General features: G+C 44.9%; 4 protein-coding genes across 4 annotated transcripts; 2 read left to right on the top strand and 2 right to left on the bottom strand.

Moving 5' to 3' along the window:
- Window positions 1-6,405: 6,405 nt before the first annotated feature.
- ndufa11 (NADH:ubiquinone oxidoreductase subunit A11) lies at window positions 6,406-8,483 on the bottom strand. Its single transcript, XM_030784913.1, has 4 exons — window positions 8,390-8,483; window positions 7,315-7,407; window positions 6,920-7,042; window positions 6,406-6,569 (listed from the first exon to the last, which is right to left on the bottom strand). The coding sequence occupies exons 1-4, from the start codon at window positions 8,466-8,468 to the stop codon at window positions 6,457-6,459; spliced, it is 408 nt and encodes a 135-aa protein (XP_030640773.1). The 5' UTR covers window positions 8,469-8,483; the 3' UTR covers window positions 6,406-6,456.
- A 290-nt stretch (window positions 8,484-8,773) lies between these two features.
- Window positions 8,774-10,170, top strand: vmac (vimentin type intermediate filament associated coiled-coil protein). Its single transcript, XM_030784900.1, has 2 exons — window positions 8,774-9,427; window positions 9,734-10,170. Exons 1-2 carry the CDS (start codon window positions 9,237-9,239, stop codon window positions 10,086-10,088), a joined length of 546 nt encoding a protein of 181 aa, XP_030640760.1. The 5' UTR covers window positions 8,774-9,236; the 3' UTR covers window positions 10,089-10,170.
- Window positions 10,171-12,562: 2,392 nt separating this feature from the next.
- On the bottom strand, window positions 12,563-15,385 carry larp6b (La ribonucleoprotein 6, translational regulator b). The gene is made up of 4 exons (XM_030784163.1): window positions 15,356-15,385; window positions 14,316-14,431; window positions 13,875-14,088; window positions 12,563-13,651 (listed from the first exon to the last, which is right to left on the bottom strand). Exons 1-4 carry the CDS (start codon window positions 15,383-15,385, stop codon window positions 12,563-12,565), a joined length of 1,449 nt encoding a protein of 482 aa, XP_030640023.1.
- A 1,809-nt stretch (window positions 15,386-17,194) lies between these two features.
- On the top strand, window positions 17,195-18,991 carry gadd45ba (growth arrest and DNA-damage-inducible, beta a). Its single transcript, XM_030783933.1, has 4 exons — window positions 17,195-17,418; window positions 17,562-17,663; window positions 17,780-18,005; window positions 18,166-18,991. Exons 1-4 carry the CDS (start codon window positions 17,375-17,377, stop codon window positions 18,277-18,279), a joined length of 486 nt encoding a protein of 161 aa, XP_030639793.1. The 5' UTR covers window positions 17,195-17,374; the 3' UTR covers window positions 18,280-18,991.
- The last annotated feature ends 1,971 nt before the right edge of the window (window positions 18,992-20,962 follow it).

Here is a 20,962-nt window from a genome sequence, read left to right as displayed (position 1 = left end):
GTTCACTCTGACTCATTTAAATACGGTCTGTTTGACTGTTAGTATTAGCACTCTCTGTTCACTCTGACTCATTTAAATACGGTCTGTTTGACTGTTAGTATTAGCACTCTGTGTTCACTCTGACTCATTTAAATACGGTCTGTTTGACTGTCAGTGTCAGCACTCTGTGTTCACTCTGACTCATTTGGATAATTGAGAGTAGAGTGCAGGACTGATGGTGTCGTTGAAAAAGCTCCTGCTGACTTCTCTACAGTAAATCAGCCCACCCCAGTGGATCTCCTCCCTCTCTCTCTCTCTCTCTCTCTCTCTCTCGCTCAGTCACCCCGGCTTCCTCTCTGTTGACTGAATCTGCAGTATTAAAAGCAGCTGATGAGGGTTTTTCCAGAGTTTCCCATTCTTCATTGATTACTCTTGTCTGGCATCATTTTCATTGACTGTGCACAATCTGAGAAAAACCAAACGCCTGTGAGTGTTTATGTTATTTCGGGTTCGTTTGTCTAGTGCTCTTTCATTAGACCCTGTCACACAGAAGCCCCAGCCGAAAACAGAGAGACCCAGTCAGCAGGTCTGAGATCACAGCGGCAAAGACAACCTCCCCACACACCAAAGTGTATTTATAACATACCCAGTATAAGGACACGTTAATCACAGCATGGACGGGTCTCCAGTGACTTCCTCATTGTTAAACAGGCCTGCACATGCAGTGTGTGTGTGTGGCTCTGTGTGTGTGTGTGTGTGTAATTGTGAACGGCGATACAAGGCCAGCTGCTCTGAGCACAGGACAGAAGAGAAAAGACAAGCAGAGTCCGCACACTCCAGCAGGGCCTCTGAGCCTGGCTCCAGCCGAAGCCCAAACGTGATTGGAATCGACCACAAGCTGTGTGTGTGTGTGTGTGTGTGTGTTAGTGTGTGTTTGTGCGCGTGCATGTGTGTGTGTGTCTGGTGTGTGTATGTGTGTACGTGTTTCTGATAAGAGCTCATTTAAAACTTGTAATGAAGATACAGTGACTCTTTTTCAGTTGTTCAGCCGTCAGGAGACACTCACACATTTATCTGTTCAGGGAAGAGAGGCAGTCGCCCCTGCCCTGAGGGGAGGGAGAGATGAACAGAACAAACTAACGCCGTTTATTCTACGGCTAAAGAGTTGCATTGGGGTTATATAGTATGGGTAAAGTTGTGTTGGGGTTATATAGTATGGGTAAGGTTGTTTTGGGGTTATATAGTATGGGTAAGGTTGTGTTGGGGTTATATAGTATGGGTAAGGTTGTGTTGGGGTTATATAGTATGGGTAAAGTTGTGTTGGGGTTATATAGTATGGGTAAAGTTGTGTTGGGGTTATATAGTATGGGTAAGGTTGTTTTGGGGTTATATAGTATGGGTAAGGTTGTGTTGGGGTTATATAGTATGGGTAAAGTTGTGTTGGGGTTATATAGTATGGGTTAGGTTGTTTTGGGGTTATATAGTATGGGTAAAGTTGTGTTGGGGTTATATAGTATGGGTAAGGTTGTTTTGGGGTTATATAGTATGGGTAAGGTTGTGTTGGGGTTATATAGTATGGGTAAGGTTGTGTTGGGGTTATATAGTATGGGTAAAGTTGTGTTGGGGTTATATAGTATGGGTAAAGTTGTGTTGGGGTTATATAGTATGGGTAAGGTTGTTTTGGGGTTATATAGTATGGGTAAGGTTGTGTTGGGGTTATATAGTATGGGTAAGGTTGTGTTGGGGTTATATAGTATGGGTAAAGTTGTGTTGGGGTTATATAGTATGGGTAAAGTTGTATTGGGGTTATATAGTATGGGTAAGGTTGTGTTGGGGTTATATAGTAGGGGTAAAGTTGTGTTGGGGTTATATAGTATGGGTAAGGTTGTGTTGGGGTTATATAGTATGGGTAAGGTTGTGTTGGGGTTATATAGTATGGGTAAAGTTGTGTTGGGGTTATATAGTATGGGTAAAGTTGTTTTGGGGTTATATAGTATGGGTAAGGTTGTGTTGGGGTTATATAGTATGGGTAAAGTTATGTTGGGGTTATATAGTATGGGTAAGGTTGTTTTGGGGTTATATAGTATGGGTAAAGTTGTTTTGGGGTTATATAGTATGGGTAAAGTTGTTTTGGGGTTATATAGTATGGGTAAGGTTGTGTTAAGGTTATATAGTATGGGTAAGGTTGTTTTGGGGTTATATAGTATGGGTAAAGTTGTGTTGGGGTTATATAGTATGGGTTAGGTTGTTTTGGGGTTATATAGTATGGGTAAAGTTGTGTTTGGGTTATATAGTATGGGTAAGGTTGTGTTGGGGTTATATAGTATGGGTAAGGTTGTGTTGGGGTTATATAGTATGGGTAAGGTTGTGTTGGGGTTATAGTATGGGTAAGGTTGTGTTGGGGTTATATAGTATGGGTAAAGTTGTGTTGGGGTTATATAGTATGGGTAAGGTTGTGTTGGGGTTATATAGTATGGGTAAAGTTGTGTTGGGGTTATATAGTATGGGTAAGGTTATGTTGGGGTTATATAGTATGGGTAAAGTTGTGTTGGGGTTATATAGTATGGGTAAGGTTGTTTTGGGGTTATATAGTATGGGTAAGGTTGTGTTGGGGTTATATAGTATGGGTAAGGTTGTGTTGGGGTTATATAGTATGGGTAAGGTTGTTTTGGGGTTATATAGTATGGGTAAAGTTGTGTTGGGGTTATATAGTATGGGTAAGGTTGTTTTGGGGTTATATAGTATGGGTAAAGTTGTGTTGGGGTTATATAGTATGGGTAAGGTTGTGTTGGGGTTATATAGTATGGGTAAAGTTGTGTTGGGGTTATATAGTATGGGTAAAGTTGTTTTGGGGTTATATAGTATGGGTAAGGTTGTTTTGGGGTTATATAGTATGGGTAAGGTTGTGTTGGGGTTATATAGTATGGGTTAGGTTGTTTTGGGGTTATATAGTATGGGTAAAGTTGTGTTTGGGTTATATAGTATGGGTAAGGTTGTGTTGGGGTTATATAGTATGGGTAAGGTTGTGTTGGGGTTATATAGTATGGGTAAGGTTGTGTTGGGGTTATATAGTATGGGTAAGGTTGTGTTGGGGTTATATAGTATGGGTAAAGTTGTTTTGGGGTTATATAGTATGGGTAAAGTTGTGTTTGGGTTATATAGTATGGGTAAGGTTGTGTTGGGGTTATATAGTATGGGTAAAGTTGTGTTGGGGTTATATAGTATGGGTAAGGTTGTTTTGGGGTTATATAGTATGGGTAAGGTTGTGTTGGGGTTATATAGTATGGGTAAGGTTGTTTTGGGGTTATATAGTATGGGTAAAGTTGTTTTGGGGTTATATAGTATGGGTAAAGTTGTGTTGGGGTTATATAGTATGGGTAAAGTTGTGTTGGGGTTATATAGTATGGGTAAAGTTGTGTTGGGGTTATATAGTATGGGTAAAGTTGTGTTGGGGTTATATAGTGACAATGTGCCCTGATTAGTAATGAGCCATCAGGAGCTGAAGCACACAAAGCCTGATAGACTCGAGCTTACACTCTGACAGGTGAAGATGTCACAGAAACTGAAGGGTTTAGAATAGAAGAGAATCTCCATGATCACACACACACACACACACACACAGTGAGCAGTGAATTTAACCTCTGAGTGCAGTGAACAAACACACACACACAGTGAGCAGTGAATTTAACCTCTGAGTGCAGTGAACAAACACACACAGTGAGCAGTGAATTTAACCTCTGGGTGCAGTGAACAAACACACTCACGAGCAGTGAGCAGCACACCTGGATCACCTGCATCAAGGCCACAGACGCTGAGGAAAGCACTGTTCTCACACTCCCCCCACCCCACTGAACCCATGGCCTTTTGGTCACAAGCCCACTTCTGTAACCATTAGGCCATGGCTGCCCAGTGATCAGATTAATCAGAAATGGCCCTGGATATGAACATGACAATACCATATCACCAACCAGAGGAGCAGAGCAGTGAAACTGCTTTCCTTAACTCACATGCCCTTAACTTTGGCATGTCCTGGATAAAGCCATCCATCTCAGCTCATACCGCTGGTCCGCTCTGTGTTATCACTCTGTGTGTGTGTGTGAGGGAGAGAGAGAGAGAGAGAGAGAGAGAGAGAGAGAGAGAGGGAGAGAGAGAGAGAGAGAGATAGTGGAGAGTTGGTTGAAGCTATTAATATAAGTCCATTAGAGATGAGTCTGCTGTGAGGGATAGGGGACTGGCACAGAGGAGACTTTAGCTCTGAGGACGCACTGTGGCATTATGATAAAACCATGTCACTGTATCAGCTGAGCGGAGCAGTGTGTCTGCCATTTAAGCTTTATTTAACAGAGCTCCCTTTCTGTGTGTGTGTGTGTGTGTGTGTGTGTGTGTGTGCGTGTGTGTGTGCGTGCGCGCGCGTGTGCATGTGTATACAGGTTTTCCTGTAATTGTGAGGGTTGAATATGAATGGAGCATCCTCATAAAGATAGGAAGATCCTCTGCTTGTGGGGACTGATGGCCTGACTTTGTGAGGTCACACTAATACTGAAAGTGAAAGAGATTGTTTGACAGAACAAATGTTGAGCGAACGCTCTCGGGTTTTTGGAACGAGCCTGTTTTGCTTCTCTGAGTTAAGATCACCGGGTAAGAGGGCCTCAGTTACGGATCATACGTTTTCCTTACCCGTCAGCATTACAGCATCGTGTCTGCTTCCAAAATACTTTTACTGGCTTTGGTCTCATTGAGATTCACGTGACTCAAGTTAAAAATTCCAGCCAAGCCAATCAAACTCTGACCAAGGCTGGGTTCTCTCTTCTCTTGCGTTTGTCGTCCAGCTGCAGAAACCAATAAATGATCCACAGCTGGTTTTACATCTCATTAATGCCGTTTTCATACCCGCCCTTTATAACGGCATTACTAATTGCCTGTAAATAGGGTTTAGCAAACGCATGAGCACACCAGTAAATCATTAGCACTTCTAGTATGTTCACCCGACGGTCCGTGTCAATCAAATGACGGCAGTTACACGCGTGGAGTGTGACCAGCGATCTTCCGCAGTGCCTGTGTCAAATCACAGCTATTTCACAAGTAAAATATTAATATGCAGTGAACGGCAGGAACTAATGATTTATTAACATGGAGAATTGCTCAAAACAAACTCCAACAAACTGTGGCGTTCGCAAAGCCCGAAAGGTAAGAGTAATGAGCAAAATAAAAAATAAAGTCAGTTCTTCTGCTGTTAACGGAAAATAAGATAACTGACCATGAAATAAATGGTGGCTGTGTGTTTCAATTAAGTGTAATAAAACCATCAGCGGGTTGCAGGTGCGAAACACTGACAGGGTTCTTGTGTTGTGAAAGTCTGTGGTTTGGAACCAGACAGCCGCTTGTCTAAAGCCATCGTCTTTTCCAGATCTCAGATTGGCCGAGACAGCAGCCGCAATGAAAATATACAATAAATTTTGTCAGGTTTTCCTGGGAAACGAGACAAAATTGCTCCGGACATCGTGCGTGAGTGAGCGGCAGGTTGTGAAACTTTCTGTTGGTCAAAGATGTTTGGTCCCAAGACAACGTTTTAAACCTTCCAGAACTTACTTCGTGGGATTTGAGGAAACATAAATTATTTGCCGTCATTACAGTGCAATGTCTAAATAAAAGTGTCAGTGAGAGGTTTGTGTAATTCATTGCGAATGGAACAGATGTAGCTGCACCGCATCCGATACACACATGCAGATACTTAGCCGGTCAACATGGGCAATATATTAACTTCTCTGTTGTCGTTCACAATACATTTCTTGTCCAAAGTCGAACATTTTATGAGAGTGCCTATATGAGATACATGTAAAACTACTGTTATTTTCATCTAGTAGTTCTGTTGCGTTCTTGTTAATATTCACGTTGACCTACAGCACCACCCTGTGGCTGAGACTGGTAGTATCCCGTGTGAAGGGTTAAACTCGGTCTCTCCGTCCCTGCAGGCAGGACTCATTTTGCCTCTCTACCGAACAATGTTCCACTGTCATAGGAACTGGCGTATGCAGGACTGGTGGTCACTCATACTATGAGTACTATCTTATCACGTTCATTTGCTTACCATTTAAATGAAGACAATTTATTAATATTAAGTGTGGAGGGAGATAAGAGACATACTGTTGGTTTGACCACTGCAAAAAATCTACAGTTTTTACATCCTGCACAATCATTTCACTTTCTTACATTTCAGATGAATCTTTTCAGATGGAATGTTCATGTGACGTTCTGTCCTTCTATGCTCACACAGACAGTCGCAGACACAGCAAAAATATAAAAACAAACCACAACCTGTATTTCAGCCCCGCCCCCCCCACACACACACACTCCAAAAGAAGAAAAAAACCCCGCCTAAACATAAACAAAGACAAATGTAATATAACACATTTATTGAGGCAATATACAACATAAACACAACACTGTATTTAGAGATAGAGCGGGTGGGGGGGGGGGCTAGAGTCTGGGGGGGCCAGTGATCCTCCAGCCTTCCATTTTCCCCACTTTAGTGAGCATGGCCAGTGTACCCAGGCCAAGGCAGCTGGCGGTGCCCGTGATGGCGCTGTGAGCTGCACAGAGACACAGAAACAAAGTCACAGGGTGGACAAACACACAGGCCCATCTGCACTGACAACATACACCCATTCATACAACACAGGGGTCACTGGCTTTGGTAGTTTTTCACCTTGGCACTATACACAATGGGCTAAATCAAGCTCTCATCCTTAGAGACGCTTTCATGCAATAAACACACACTGCTAAAATACTTTGACTCATTGAATGTAAACTCAATGTAAATTACTTCAAAATACACCTTTAACGGGGCACTTTCACTACACGTACTGACTGGCTGCTCTGTCGTGAATCTCCATGGTAACGAGGCTAATTGGTACGGGTGCGTGCGTGTGGATGTACTCACTTCGTGCGCCCAGAAAGACTCCCGACGCGCAGCCGCCGATGAAGTAGTTTAGGGGATCGTCAGGTGCGTCACGCGCCTGAGCACTGAGACACGTGGCCATACCGAAAATCGCCCCCAGCGCAGCTGCCAAAGACAGTAACAAACATTACAACACCTGACATACCTGTCTACCACACATGCAGGACTACTTCATCTGATCAATGCATTTTAAGTACAATGCTCTTCATCTCCTTCTGTCTGCAGAATTACAGAAGAGAGGCCTGCTCTCTAAAACCATATTACTGACAGCACTCTATCCACATAACACCTGTTTTCATGTACACTATTTTAATGGAGGGGGCTGCTAATTTTGAAGGAAGAGCACGGCTGTGAAAATGTTGAATGTTGTAACTCACCCATGGTCACTGTGCCAGATGTTGCCCTCTGCAGAGCCTCGACTGCAGTCTCAGGCTGGTATGCAACAATGTGGTAGGCCGAGCCGACCAGTCCTGCACATAGAACAGCATTAAACTACAGTACCCAACAGCAAAAATGACAATGTCCAACAGCATTAAACTACAGTAACCAATAACCAACAGCATTAAACAACAATAATCAACAGAATTAAACCACAATAACCAATACCCAGCAGCATTAAACAACAATACCCAATAACCGACAGCATTAAACAACAATGTCCAACAGCATTAAACTACAATAAACAACAGAATTAAACTACAATAACCAATAACCAGCAACATTAACTGACAATACCAAAGAGCAATAAACAACAATAAGCAACAGGATTAAAGTACAACAGGCAACAACACTGGACTACAATGACCGACAGGGAGCAGAACGGGCCAGGTAACAGTAGCACTGTCCTGCAGCAGTTACTGGGTCTGTTTCGGAGGCCCAGTCCATTACTGAGGGGTAAAGCGCTACTGCCTTCTGTTTTCACCTCGTCGTTTAATTAGATGTTGATTTTTAGTTGGAACGTAGATGTGTGCGCTCTTATGCCAATCAGAGACCACATGTATTTGATTGAGAAGTACCAGGACTGGATTTGGTCAGCTCTAGTATGTTCAGCGGGACAGGGAGGTTTGACCAATCTATCACTTACAAATGACGAGAGAGGGTGCAAAGATAGGTTTACAATTCTCTCCGCTGTAACCTCTCTCCGGGAGCAAAACGAGAAGGCTACAGCTAACCTAGCTAACTTGTGTTCTAGGGTATCTATGTACACCTGGCTACACCGACAGAACGAACTGTTAGGTGACAAAGAGCAACATTCTACACTGCGGACTTGAATTCTGTTTCACGAACCAAATCAGATTCGGGCAGAACAATTCAGTGTCTTATGTTGTTACTAAAGGTTAGACATGTTAGCCTACTAGCTAAGCTAAATTGTCAATTTAGCCATATTCTGCCACTTAGTCTGATAAGTTAGACTGCCCGTGATATAAAGTGTTAACGTTGCATTTGACTCACCAAGAGCGGTGGCCACCTTGGTGGTAATCCATGTCTTCTCGACGCAATCTTTCCCCTCCTGAAGTTCCCAGTACCCCATTTTGGAACTCAGACCAAGGACATAGCGTCAGGTTGAAATATCGCGATACCTCGACCTAGTCAATGTAAAACTTTATTGACAAATACGTCAGCAAAACATAATAAAACATCATTTAAAATTATGGAATAACCCCGTCATTCTTACGTCATGCTAAGCACGTACGTCAAAACCAACACAACATTTGGAAAAAAAAAAGTGTAAATCAGAAACCATAAAATATGACACAAAATACATCTTGACAGCTGTGTAATCACAGTTTGTTTCTCTTCCGGGGCGGAGTAGCGTATTCCACAGGTTATGAGCTTGTTGCGAAGTTGGTATTAAGTTAACACGTCAGCTTTGCCTCTCTGAGAATTAATGGGAGCTAAATATCATATGCAGATCTTTGAAGACCTGAGCTATACATTCTGATGACAAAATGTTCGGGTCATCCCAAAATCAGATCGCGCTGCGCCAAAATGCTGAACAGATAGCAGCTAGCTTGCCAGCTAAGTGGAGCTGATATGATACGCCGATGTGAGTCAGTAACCAACCCAGGCTGATTTTGTGTGTATTTTTGTTGGCAGACACTGCGTGTCTAAATAGTTAACCGTACAGACTGTGTAATGCAGTGAAACGGGGAAGCAACAGAAGTTTATTAGCTTGCTCAATAAAGCTTTGTCGGTGACTCCTGAACACTAAGCTGTTTAACGCTGTTACAGATCAGTCACAGCAATAATCGCAGTTAATCGGCCAGTCGCACATCATTTGCCGTTTTCTCTGTGTGATATGTCATCGCCGTCGCCGGTACAGATCAGAGAAGCAAATGCCCATTTGGCTGCTTTGCACCGGCGAGTCACAGAGCTCGAGCAAAGGCTCGAGGCGGCGGAGAACACCGTTCGGGAACAGGCGGAGAGCCTCATCAGGAAAGACGAACAGTTGAGAGCAGCCACGCAGGAAATCACCGAGGCCAAAGACAGGTAGGAGAGTTACCGGACCCCGTCTCGATTTAATGTGGGGGAGCGTGAAATGTCGTTCTAAGCCAACGATATGTCGATAACTAAATTGGGTCTGGTTGCAATTTAAAATGTTAAGACGGGGAACCTGACGTTACGTGGTTCTGTCTCATGACACAGCAGTAATACAGTAATGTACCCACTCTTGTTTTGGAACAGCTTAGCCAACCGCAATGTTTGAGTTTTCATTTTTGATCCTCTTTTTAGTAAAGTAATGCAAATATTCAACAAAGCATGCCCCCCCCCCCCCTCTCTCTTTCTCTCTTTAAGGGAGATCTCCTATCTCCATGAGAAGCTTTGCCAGTCTGAGGAGACCATCCAGAAACTTCAGCAGACAGTGAAGGAGAAGGACTCTGTGATTGTTCAGTTACAGCATCGCTGCCAACTCCTCGACAACATCTGTAAGAACCGGCCTTTACTGGACAGCATGTTATCCCAGATAGCAGAGGCTGAGCGAATGGGCCCGGTCTTAGACCTGGGCAAACCTTCGTCGAACACCTCTCTGACAGACGCGGAGTCAAACTGCAGTCCATCCCGCATCTCCAACCATAAAGACTTCTCTCTCAGCGAGGATGACATGGACGACCCCGAGTTTGATGGTGTGGTGTTCGGGACGACTGTATGAGAACGCCGGTCTCCGCGGCCTAAGGCTCTGTGGTTCTTTGATGTGGCATTTGAGGATGCTAATATGTGGAAGTCACATGTTTCCAGTGCTTTGAGTGGTTGTTTTATGGGATGTCTGCTTGGTGTTTTCATTAGGTGGAAACGTGCTAGACAGGCTCCTTTTTTTCACGCCTCAGAAAGAGTTCTCCTCTGTGTTGAATGCAAACTGAACTGATGCTGAGTAGTCTTGTTAATGTACTTTTATCAAACATTTTTTTACTTTTATTTTAGTTTTTGTTTTTTATAATACTTTGTTTTTACTTTTCTTGATCCAGTGGAGGTTGTTGCGTCATATTTGTGTCTAAACAGACAGTTACAGATGCAGTCCAGCTGTTTTAAGTTGTTACAGACAACATGTTCCTCTAGAACGCACACACACACACTCACACACACACTCACACACACAGAGTTCTCTATAAAACAGATATGTGCACTCTCCAGGACTGTTACTCTGCTGGACTAATGATTCTGGCCATGTCTCACTGACTGGGTGTCTCACTGACTGCATGTCTCACTGACTGCGTGTCTCACTGACTGGGTGTCTCACTGACTGCGTGTCTCACTGACTGCGTGTCTCACTGACTGGGTGTCTCACTGACTGCGAGCTGGGGAAGTTCTGAGGTTTATTGGGCCATGGGTGGAGTCTGGGTTCCAGGGGAAGGGCTGTGGGCGTGGGTTTGGGCGGAGTCTGACCGTGTGTCTTGTAGTATCTGTAGTGAGAGAGTGTGTGATATGAGAGACTGACTGAATGTCAGTGAAACAGTGAGGGGAAGAGACCACAGTTTGTTCCAGAATGACAGAATCACGACTCTTCAACACCAGTTTAAAGGGCCAACGAACGTTTTCTTTTTTTTTTTTCTTTTAATTTTCTTTTACTCCCCCCCACACGTGTTGCATTCTCATGAAACCTGTTTTCATGACAGTCACATTTTGCTGTTTAGTTGTAGGACATATGTTGCAGAATGTGTTGGAATGCTGATGGATGGTTGACTAGATTTGTACTATATTTTCATTAAAGGAAAACTTTATTTTTTGAAAACATACAGACACACGACAGGGGAAAGCAGCAGGCTGGGTGGGTGTGTGGACAGGTCAGACACAAACGGAGATTTTTCTTTCTTTTGAGTGTTGGCTCATGTAACAGTGGGCTTAATGTTTCTGAATAAAGTCTCGAAGCAAAACTCACCATCCTCTCAACAGCCTGTTTTTAATACTGTAATACGCTTAAGTTTGGGTACTGTTTGAGTTTGGGTACTGTTTGCTGAGATGTTAATAGTAGTTGTCAGCAGTGAAAGGATGGGACAGAAACAGGCCTGAGATAGCCCCATAGGCAGCCAGTGTGACCAGTCAAGCTATGGTTGCTAATGTTAGCATGTCAGAAACTCAGCACAGCTGGAGAAACCCTTGTCTGTGGAGCTGTTTCAAGGTAAGGAGATGGAGAAAAAAAAAACCCTGGAGAATGTTTCTGTTCAGGCTTCTCGCCATCATCGCGTTGACGTCTTTGATGCCCTGTCTTCTCTTGGGTGCTGGACAGCTCCTCTGGTGTGAGAGTGTTCTGGAGAGAGTCTGTTCTGCTGCAGGAAATGTGTCTCTTCAGCTTCATTTGAACAGCTGCTCCACTGAATCGCCACTCTGTGTATCTGTGTGTGTGTGTGCGTGTGTGTGTGTGTGCGTGCGTGCGTGTGTGTGTGTTCATGCTGGACATCTGACAGATGATAATATGGTCACTGATTCAGTATTTATGCTGTTTTGCATCATTCAGATTTTCTTTGTCTAAAACAAGTGGATGTAAACACTCCTGCGTAACTTGTTTACGCGGCCAGAACAGACCCTGTTGTTCCCACACAGCAGGCCTGGCTGGTCCGCGTCACTAAAGCACATTATAAAAAGATGAAAGCAGTTTTTCTCTGGCAGACGTTTGTGCGGTTTGAAACCTAGTCCCACACCGTCCAATACGGCACATCTCAGTGTATCACGGAGTCTGCCTTCACTGTCTCCGCTTTCAGTCACGGTTCCCATTAGTCCCATATAAACACCAGTTTGGCAATGAAACTGACTGATCAAAAAATGGATTTGACTAAACCAGGTGATCTACAGCTGTAGGACACTCCAGACTGTGAACATTGAATCAGGTTTTAATGCACATTTCTTAGGTTTGGTGAACTATAGTAAAACCACAGAAAACTGAAGCCTGGAGTTTGAATACAAAGTCATCTTTATTTATTCCATCACTGGGCATATATATTTTTTTAAACTTTTCATAGCAAGTATGTAGTTTACCAGACAAAACATCGCTTTTTTCATAGTAAAGGAACACCATGTGGTTAAAAAGTGCTTTGACAGTTGCACTATCAGTAGGAAGCAGAATCAGACAGAGGTGAGGGGAGGGAGTGCGCTGACTGAAACCAGAACCGGGCCTCACACACAGACTCGGTTCTACTGCAGCAGTACCCTGCCCCTGCCGATGCAGTTGTGGAAGCCTCTGGTGCCGTCTGGGCCTAGAGGCTGGCGGGCCACAAACATGCCAGCGGAGCCCTTGGCGTGCCCTTGGGTGGCGGGGTGGCATTTCTCGGACTGCACGGCTTTGGCTGCACGCCTACGTCTCTGGACCCAAGGGCTTCCCACAAACGTGGAGCTCTCCTGGGTGGAGAAATCGCCAGAGCACTGCCTCCTGCTGAAGGTTGGGGAGCTGCTGAGCTGGGGCGTGGCCAGGGGGGAGCTCCCGTGGCCGGTGGGGAGGAGTTTTCGGGGCAGGAGGGGGCTCCCGACGGGACTGCCCAGCGGGTTTCGATAGGGATCCTGGTGTAGAGTGGAGACCCTGGGGATGGTCAGCGGGCTGCCGTACAGAGACTGTGGACGGGACACTCTTCGGTTGGGTCGCGGAGAAGCCGGGGCAAAGTCCGACTCCGAGGAGCTGTACAGAGCAGAGTCCTCCAGCGAATACAGGAAGTGTCTGGCCTTGCGGTTGGGCTTTTTCGGGCTGCTGTTCTCCAGGCCGATCTCAGACAGTTCCTCTGGGTCGTCTTGGCTGGATCTGGGCTTGCGTGTGCCGCGAGAGCCCAGCAGCGCCACCCGAATGCCCGCACGCCCCCCCTGCGTCTCCTCCGTCCTCAGCGCCTCAAACGCCCTCCGAGCTCCCTCCAGGTACTCGTACTCCACCACGGCACACACCTTGCGGCCGAGCTCCGTGTGCTTCTTGGCGTAGCGTCTAAGTTCTGTGGGGATTTCCTTTCCTGGGCGCAGGATGCGTAGTGAGGTTATGGTGCCATGGCGACCAAACAGCTGCATGGCCGTTTCCATGACACTGTGTTGCCCAGTAACGCCCTCCCTCTCCTCTTCTGTGGAAGATGAGCCGCTGCTGTGGAGGTTCCAGGCCAGCAGTAGTTTGCTGGTTGGGATGCACAGCAGCCAATCAGGGACGGGCGTCTTCCGCCGCACTTTGGTGCCCTCCTCATTGACCTCCAGGAGGGGCGAGGTTTTGGCCGCGGCCAGCGTTACGCGCCAGTCTCGGGTCAACTCCCTGATCTGGACGTCAGAGAATCGGTGTTCAAAAACAAACCTTAATATGCCTGAGAATTTGATGTGTGGAGTAGTGGGAATAGCTTTCTAAATGTACACACTGGCAAACTTGTACCTGTTACAGAAATCTGGAGTTTAATATATTTATTTTACATTAATTCTACAGGTGAATTTATCACTAACATTTACTAAACTTCTCTCCATGTCCCATTGGATGAAATGATCTCACCTTTTTGAAGGAGGTGAGCAGCTTGAGGCTGACGTAGCCCATCTTGTTTCTCTGGACGTGTTTGAGTAAAAAGGCGTCGTCTGACAGATTCTCGTCGGACAGATAATTCTCCAGCTGCGCTGCGATTTTCTGACAGAGGTTGAGGACAGGAGGACTGCTGACCTCTCCTACCCAACAATCTTCATCAAACACGTCGGTCAGCTCCGCAGAACTCCTGCAAAACAAACATGTAACACAATAACACTCACTCTCATTCCCACCGCGAGAGTGTTCTGTCATTACATTTAAAGCCACCGTTTCGAGTGAGTCCTAGATTAATTCAAACTTTTTTGAAAAAAAAACAAAAAAACTTTTCTCTTGATCTTTCGCTGGATAGCTTTTTATTCTTAATTAAAAATGGCTTTGTGTCGTTGTAGTGAGATGTTTTCATCTGGGTCTTACCCGTCCAAACTGTCACTCAGCCCATAATCCGTGTAGAAGGAGTGCTCCAGGGAATACTGTGAATCCCTGTCCGCTGTGCGGAGGAGGATATCCGTACTCGTAGGGGAAGACATGCTCTGAGTTAATGGGGGGAAAAAACACGAAAGTTATTGAGATCAGATAAAAATTTCTGATCGAGTATTTCAGATTAATATTTAATATTCCACAAAATAAAAAGTGGACAAACCTGATGTCCCCTCCAGTTTATCTGTTCTGTCCTGGTGAGTCCGAAAACAGGTGATCCAACTTGGAGTTCTGATTTGAAGCCTTCACGTCATAATTAAGAGAAAGTGCGTATTGGGCGATGACATAGAACATGGAATTCCATTAAGGAGACAGTCGCGTAAGAGTTGTAAAGAGGCAAAGAAAGAGAGAAATTTCCCCATCGTTTCCACAACCTTCAGTTTTTATAATAGTATTTGATTACTAGGCTATGTATTGTTTCACCTACCGTTTAGCTTTTAAGTCAATAATAATTTGAAGATAAACGTTACAAGTGTCTTACATTCCATTTGATTTAACTACTGTTTCCACTGAAAAAAGGCATAAGCTATCTGAGCGACGTCTCTTTCGCAGCGTTTAGCTCTGATTAGTCTGGTGCGGTGGCAATAAACATCTCTGTAAAGTGTCAAGTCCATGTATTCGTATCTGTGCGTACTCCCGGTGAGCGGGCTACCACGGGGTTCCAACCAGGACAAAAGCCACAACCCGACAGTCGCGAGGCTCCCGTGGAGCGCCCCGGCGTGAAATGGCATGTTAAACTAAAGAGAGTGGTGTATTACAAACTAACTGGCTTCCTGTATATTCCTGTCTCATCAGACAGACGTTAACATTATCGACCAGTGCTTCTTCTGATGGAGGCTGAGATGAAAGACGTCTTTAGGTCCTCTGTAAATGACCCACGTCAGCTGCTGGTGTAACCGCTTGCGCATAAAAATTGAGCTTTACCGTTTTCGCGTGATATGATTCAAGTCGCTTAATACTGAGTCATTTTTGCCTACATAGCTGGTGTGCTGCTGTAGAGCAATCATGTTTTACCAACAGCAGCCAAATGCCACAAGGGGAGAAAGATGACAAAAAAACTGCGTGGCCTAATCGGTTTCGATTGTCCAGTCTAATTAAGACTTGTGTTAAGTAGCTAGGTCATAATGAACACCTTATGGACGCGTTCACAAGCACGAAACCATTAATGCCACATCACACATGCGTGCGCTCTCGCTTTTCATAGTGACAACAGCTCCCCGTCGGTCTCGCAACTCCTAGATCTCAACCTTACAGACAGCACCATCAATCAGAGACGATGGCCGACTGTGTCCGCCGTTAGGGGCGGATTAATTCTCTAGATCTTAGTTCGGTGATCACTGTTAATCAGACTGTAATCTGAGCCGCAGCCTAAAGTTTCGATGTTTTGCTCAACGTGTAATCATATCATACACCCTTAAAAATAATAAGCGTGTAGGTAGTGGGGCACTTTTTGCAGTAATGTGGTACCGCTAATTGACCGGCAGATGGCACTCTCTGACAACATGGCAGAGCTAGGTGACTGCGGAGTCATGATCACAATGAAGAGCAGATTTTTGTGACCAGTTTTACATGACCAATTTTTTGCACCTATATATCAGAGTAGTTCCTCTCGCTGTCTCCCGTATAATCGGGCATTCTTATTTTAACCAGACCCACGTTACTGAATTTAATATCTGTGTCATTTTGCTGATCTAGAATGTCGACATGTTTAAATTTGTGAGCACAAACAACCCACTAGGTGGCGACATGAATCCATTTTTTTTGTTTTGTTTGTTCGCTCTTTTTCTTTGATAACAAGTTTGATAATAGTCTGTTTATCACATGTCCGTGTCTCCCGAGTCTGTCTTTTGTAAAGCAGATACATAACTGTCTGCTTCCCCGTCACTTGCTTAACATGTAGCGGGAATAATTGACAGTAAAGTTAATTATCAGAACTCCAGAAAATGCAAAGCGGCTTAAATTTCTAGATTACGTCTCATAACACAGCGGACACAACAAGATCCAGCAGAAACGACAACGTAAACAGCGCCGATCCTTGTGACTTGAGCCAACTATAATTAGCAGGACTGGAACTAGAACACTCGGCTGATGAAAGTTCCAGGTAACGCGCGCCCTGCAGACTCTACCACTTTCTCGAGCCTCTGCAGAGAGCGCAGCGCTATGCAAAAGAAAACAACAACAAATCGCCAAGCAACGTGAGACTACAAACAGTGACCAGCATCACAAACTAATGTTGTCTGCGTTCACCAACCGGTGTCACAATATTTCAGTATAATAACTGAACAGAACTTATCGAGTCACCTAAGATTCTGTTAATGTCCCGCAGTACAACATGTGCAAAAACAACAGTAAGTTATCCAGTGAAACGTGTAAATTTCATTATTTTGGTGACCTGAAACTACGTCACAAAATAAATTATTCTGTTATTTGAAGGTGGTCTACAACTGTAAAAGTGTCGTACAGAATTTTGTTTTTGTTTCTGCCCAGTGCATTACGGTGTTTTCACACAACTGATGAAACATGTAAGTGTTTGCTGCAGTGAAGACCATACAGCACAAAAGAAAAACTTAGGAAATTCCACGCGTCTAATACCCACATAAACAAGCTAATAGAAAGGTGGGGGGGATTCTCCGAAGGTCCCCACGTGGGGTTCTAGAAATAGGTTTACACATGCCACCAATGGTTATGAAGAGAAAAGAGTCTGTTGACGTTCACTGGCCAATGACAGAACTTTCAAGTTGGCGAAACCACGCCCGCTCTCAGGCACGATATATCCTCTGAGTTTCGCAAGGTTTCGGCAGAAACTACCGCGACTACATAGAAAGAGAGAGCGAGGACTAACATTGAAACAAGCGGCATACACTGGAGTATCACGCTTTACGGACACATTCTGGATTACTGTTTAATCGAGTTTCAACCAAGACAGCCTCACTGGGTTTTATCATTTGGAGATCTTTGCTTAAAGCGTGTGGATTATACCTAAATTTGAGAGCAACATGACTCTGGAAGAACTGGTTGGAAGTAACATCACTGACAATAAGTAAGTTGATGCTTTTTGGGATCATAGATATTTATTCTCTTTAAACTGGGCACGGCATGCAACCGACACATAGGATGATGATTAGAAGTCCAGAAGCTGATTCGCTGATATTGAGTTTTCTAACATTTGATGGTTATTTGCAGGATGGAGACAGTGAATCACGCGCTGGAGGAGCTGCTGGTATCGGCGCAGAGACAAGACTGCCTGACTGTCGGCGTGTACGAGTCAGCTAAACTAATGAATGTGTAAGTGTCGTTAGAGTTCTGTTCATGCAATACTTTTTGAGCCTTGCATAAATGCAGAATATTTGGGGGAAACGAGAGTGTACGGTTGATTAGTGATACATTTGTTTGTCTTACAGTGACCCAGACAGCGTTGTGCTGTGTGTTCTGGCCACCGATGAGGAAGATGAGGATGATATCGCGTTGCAGATCCATTTCACGCTCATCCAGGCGTTCTGCTGCGACAACGACATCAACATTCTGCGTGTGTACGGTCTCCGGCGCCTCGCGCAGGTCCTCGGTGAGCCGAGCACAGTGGACAACGGCGGTAGTGAGCCAAAGGACTACCACTGCATTCTTGTCACTGTAAGCACAAAACACTTTCATATTGTTTTTGAAACGCTAGATTTAAATACACGTTATGCATTGTTTTGTAGACTAGACGCCGCTAACGTCTAATCGCAGAGAGCTTGCATACACTTCGATGTGTGACTAGTTTGACTCAGTTATTCCTTCTCTTGTACAGAATCCCCAGTGCCAACCACTCAAATGCCAGGCACTCAGCGAAGTGAGCAACTACTGCGAAGAGAGCCGCTGCAAGAACCAATGGGTCCCCTATTTGTCCCTGCAGGAGGGCTGAGCACTCACACACACGTGCAACGCAACCTATGAGCGTGGTGGGAAAAATTGAACCGTCATTCTAGAGGAATGAAAGATGCGGTGGCTGGAAGAGCTTTGACTGCCGCCCAGCCCGGCGCGGACCGCTGTGTCATGCGAAACGGGTTGAGAGTGGAGCAGAGGAAAGTTCCAGCTACCGGGGCGTATTGCGCATGCAACCCGGCTTGGCCTCCCCCGCGTGGAGGACGGCTCTAGACGGCGGGGGCAGCGTCGAGCATGAGGACTGTGTAGCTGCCAGTGCAAACCGCGTCCGTGGCAGAACCTGAATGCGGCTGCGTAGGAGAGCTCTTCCGGTACTGTGACAGTTGTTGCGGCGGGGAGGAACGGAGAAACGGATACATGTCATCATCGAGTCTTACACGCTTTGGTCATATGGGACTCATTTTGCTTTACAACTGCAAGACTCGAAAGTCTTAAAAGCCGAATATTTTCTCTCTTTTTTTCGCTGATTTGTTGGACAGTAGTATTAAGTCTAAAGTGGACTGAACATAACAGAGGGGTCTACCGTTACCCCAGGAGGACTGTCCCGAGGACAGCGGACGTTTTTTGTTTTTTGCTTGTTTTTTGAGCCTGTGAGGAATGTGAGAAATGCAGTGTTAGCAGTAACTTATTTTCCTTAACTTATTTAGCAGAGTAATATATGGATTTGAAAATTCCTCAGCCAATGTTGTCTTAAAAAAAAAAAAAAAAGAATAAATTATTGAGTTTGAAACTGGAACTGTTTGAGTGGTGCGGTTTTTAGTGGGGGAGGTGGAGAGACAAGGCAGTTGTGTCATGGCTCACAGTCTGAGTCAGCAGAACCACCACACCTCACAGACCCAGACACAGGTTTCAGCTCCACCTGTCCCACACAGCAGGGAGAATCCCTCTGTCACACACAACCACGTGCATGTAGCCTGCTAACTGCCTCAGTGTCTGTCTGACTGCCTCAGTGTCTGTCTGAAAGCTTTTTGTCACTGTGTCATTCTAATTCAGGAGCTAATGGCTGAAACTGGCAATGGTTCTAACTGGTCATCCAGATCTTAGTCAGCTACAAACCAGGAGGTGCAGGAGACCTTGTCCCACACTGACAGCACACTGAAATTGGGGAGGGAGGGGCTTCTCCCCCTCTAAACATACGTTACAAGCTTTCCTGCAGGCTCTGCAGTTAGTATATAGGCCCAGAGATAGAGTATCTGAGGGTTAACATGGGTTCGGTTTGTTTAGTTTTGTGCTCTGCCCATGGGGTCCAGGACAGAGCCATTAATAGCACAGAGACCCAGGGAAACACACACACGACAGTTAGTGAATCAGCATAACTGCATCAGCTCCAGACAGAGACACAGACACACACCTTCAAGACAAACAAGCCCAGGAGTAAAAACAGAAGTTAACAGTTAGTCCACACCCAAGGGCAAGGATGCAGCACTCAGTCCCCTGTCCCCCTCTGTGTGTGTGAGGGGAGGGTGTGTGTGTGTGTGTATGTGTGTGGGGGGGTGGCTTATGTGTGCTCATGTTGGTGAGTTGAAAGCAGATCTCCATTGTCAAAGATCAGCTGAGAATATTCTTTACAGGGGGAGTCTGCAGCAGCTGCCTATATGACATTAGACTATAGAGACCACTCTATAGGTCCATGTTACAGAATGGACTAATACATCTGAAGGGACTAGTGGACCATGCCAACAGGACGTTGAGTCTAGTCTAACACACCAACGTTCAGTCTAACACACCTAAGTCTAGCACACCCTAATTAGCCTGCTCTGGTATGTTTGTGCAGAGTTAAACCAATGCTGACATAAACTGCATCCCTCTAGGAGTCTGACTGCCAAACCATGAAACATAAAAATGTGGACTATACCTCAGAGAGTAGGGAGCAGCACACTTCAGAGTGAACTTTAGAAGTGACTAAACTTTAGAGCATACTTCCTGAGATACAGTGCTGGTTTGTCACAGAGAAGGGAGGAGCAGGTGAGGGAATTCACCTTCAGAATGTGTCAGTGGCTGTCAGTGGTTTGGGACCCCAGAGGGTTACTGGTTTGACTTCCTGTCAGGCTGCCTGAAAGCTGGTGGTTCTGATGATTCTGCTGTTGCATGTTTGGACAGAGCTGAACCAACCTGATGCACAGAACCACTGTCTGTCCTGCTCCTCAGACAGAGCACTGACCTCGGAAACAGAGAACAGAGTGAATGACAGAATTACAGGCCACAGTGGTCCTGCACCCATGTGATAACCCATTCTTGCCTTAAAGAACACATATACTACATCTCTCTCTCTCTCTCTCTCTCTCTCTCACTCTCTCACTCTCTCTCTCTCTCTCTCTCTCTCTCTCTCTCATGACACATTCAACAATAAACATAGTAAGGAAAGTGGAGATGAAAGATTTAGTGGATATTACCCTCTCAGTGAAAACAACTTTTACAACTGATTTAAAACAGGCCACTGAGAGGAAACCCATCTGAATGGTCTCAGTATGAAGATTATCAGCTGTCTGGGTATATGAGGTCACACAAACACACACACACACCCCAAAATCATCTTACAGAAACAGAAATGAGTTAAACTGGACTATTTATGTTAGTTATGAATACATTCCTACAATTCGCGCTAAATACAGAATTTATTTTTTAACTCATGGCATAATGAATGTAGGTGACACGCCGTGACA

Source organism: Chanos chanos, chromosome 9, assembly GCF_902362185.1.
Source record: "Chanos chanos chromosome 9, fChaCha1.1, whole genome shotgun sequence".
NCBI classification, from domain to species: domain Eukaryota; kingdom Metazoa; phylum Chordata; class Actinopteri; order Gonorynchiformes; family Chanidae; genus Chanos; species Chanos chanos.
This window is presented reverse-complemented; position numbering and strand designations above follow the sequence as displayed.

Coding starts and splice junctions, on each gene's coding strand:
- ndufa11 (XM_030784913.1), bottom strand. CDS start 8,468: ATGGGGTACTGGGAACTTCAGGAGGGGAAAGATTGCGTCGAGAAGACA. Junction 7,408..8,389: donor CAAGGTGGCCACCGCTCTTG/GTGAGTCAAATG, acceptor TTCTATGTGCAG/GACTGGTCGGCTCGGCCTAC. Junction 7,043..7,314: donor ATCTGGCACAGTGACCATGG/GTGAGTTACAAC, acceptor TGTCTTTGGCAG/CTGCGCTGGGGGCGATTTTC.
- vmac (XM_030784900.1), top strand. CDS start 9,237: ATGTCATCGCCGTCGCCGGTACAGATCAGAGAAGCAAATGCCCATTTG. Junction 9,428..9,733: donor ATCACCGAGGCCAAAGACAG/GTAGGAGAGTTA, acceptor TCTCTCTTTAAG/GGAGATCTCCTATCTCCATG.
- larp6b (XM_030784163.1), bottom strand. CDS start 15,385: ATGATTGCTCTACAGCAGCACACCAGCTAT. Junction 14,089..14,315: donor CTGAGTGACAGTTTGGACGG/GTAAGACCCAGA, acceptor TTTGTTTTGCAG/GAGTTCTGCGGAGCTGACCG. Junction 13,652..13,874: donor TGCTCACCTCCTTCAAAAAG/GTGAGATCATTT, acceptor TCTGACGTCCAG/ATCAGGGAGTTGACCCGAGA.
- gadd45ba (XM_030783933.1), top strand. CDS start 17,375: ATGACTCTGGAAGAACTGGTTGGAAGTAACATCACTGACAATAA. Junction 17,419..17,561: donor AGTAACATCACTGACAATAA/GTAAGTTGATGC, acceptor GGTTATTTGCAG/GATGGAGACAGTGAATCACG. Junction 17,664..17,779: donor TCAGCTAAACTAATGAATGT/GTAAGTGTCGTT, acceptor TTTGTCTTACAG/TGACCCAGACAGCGTTGTGC.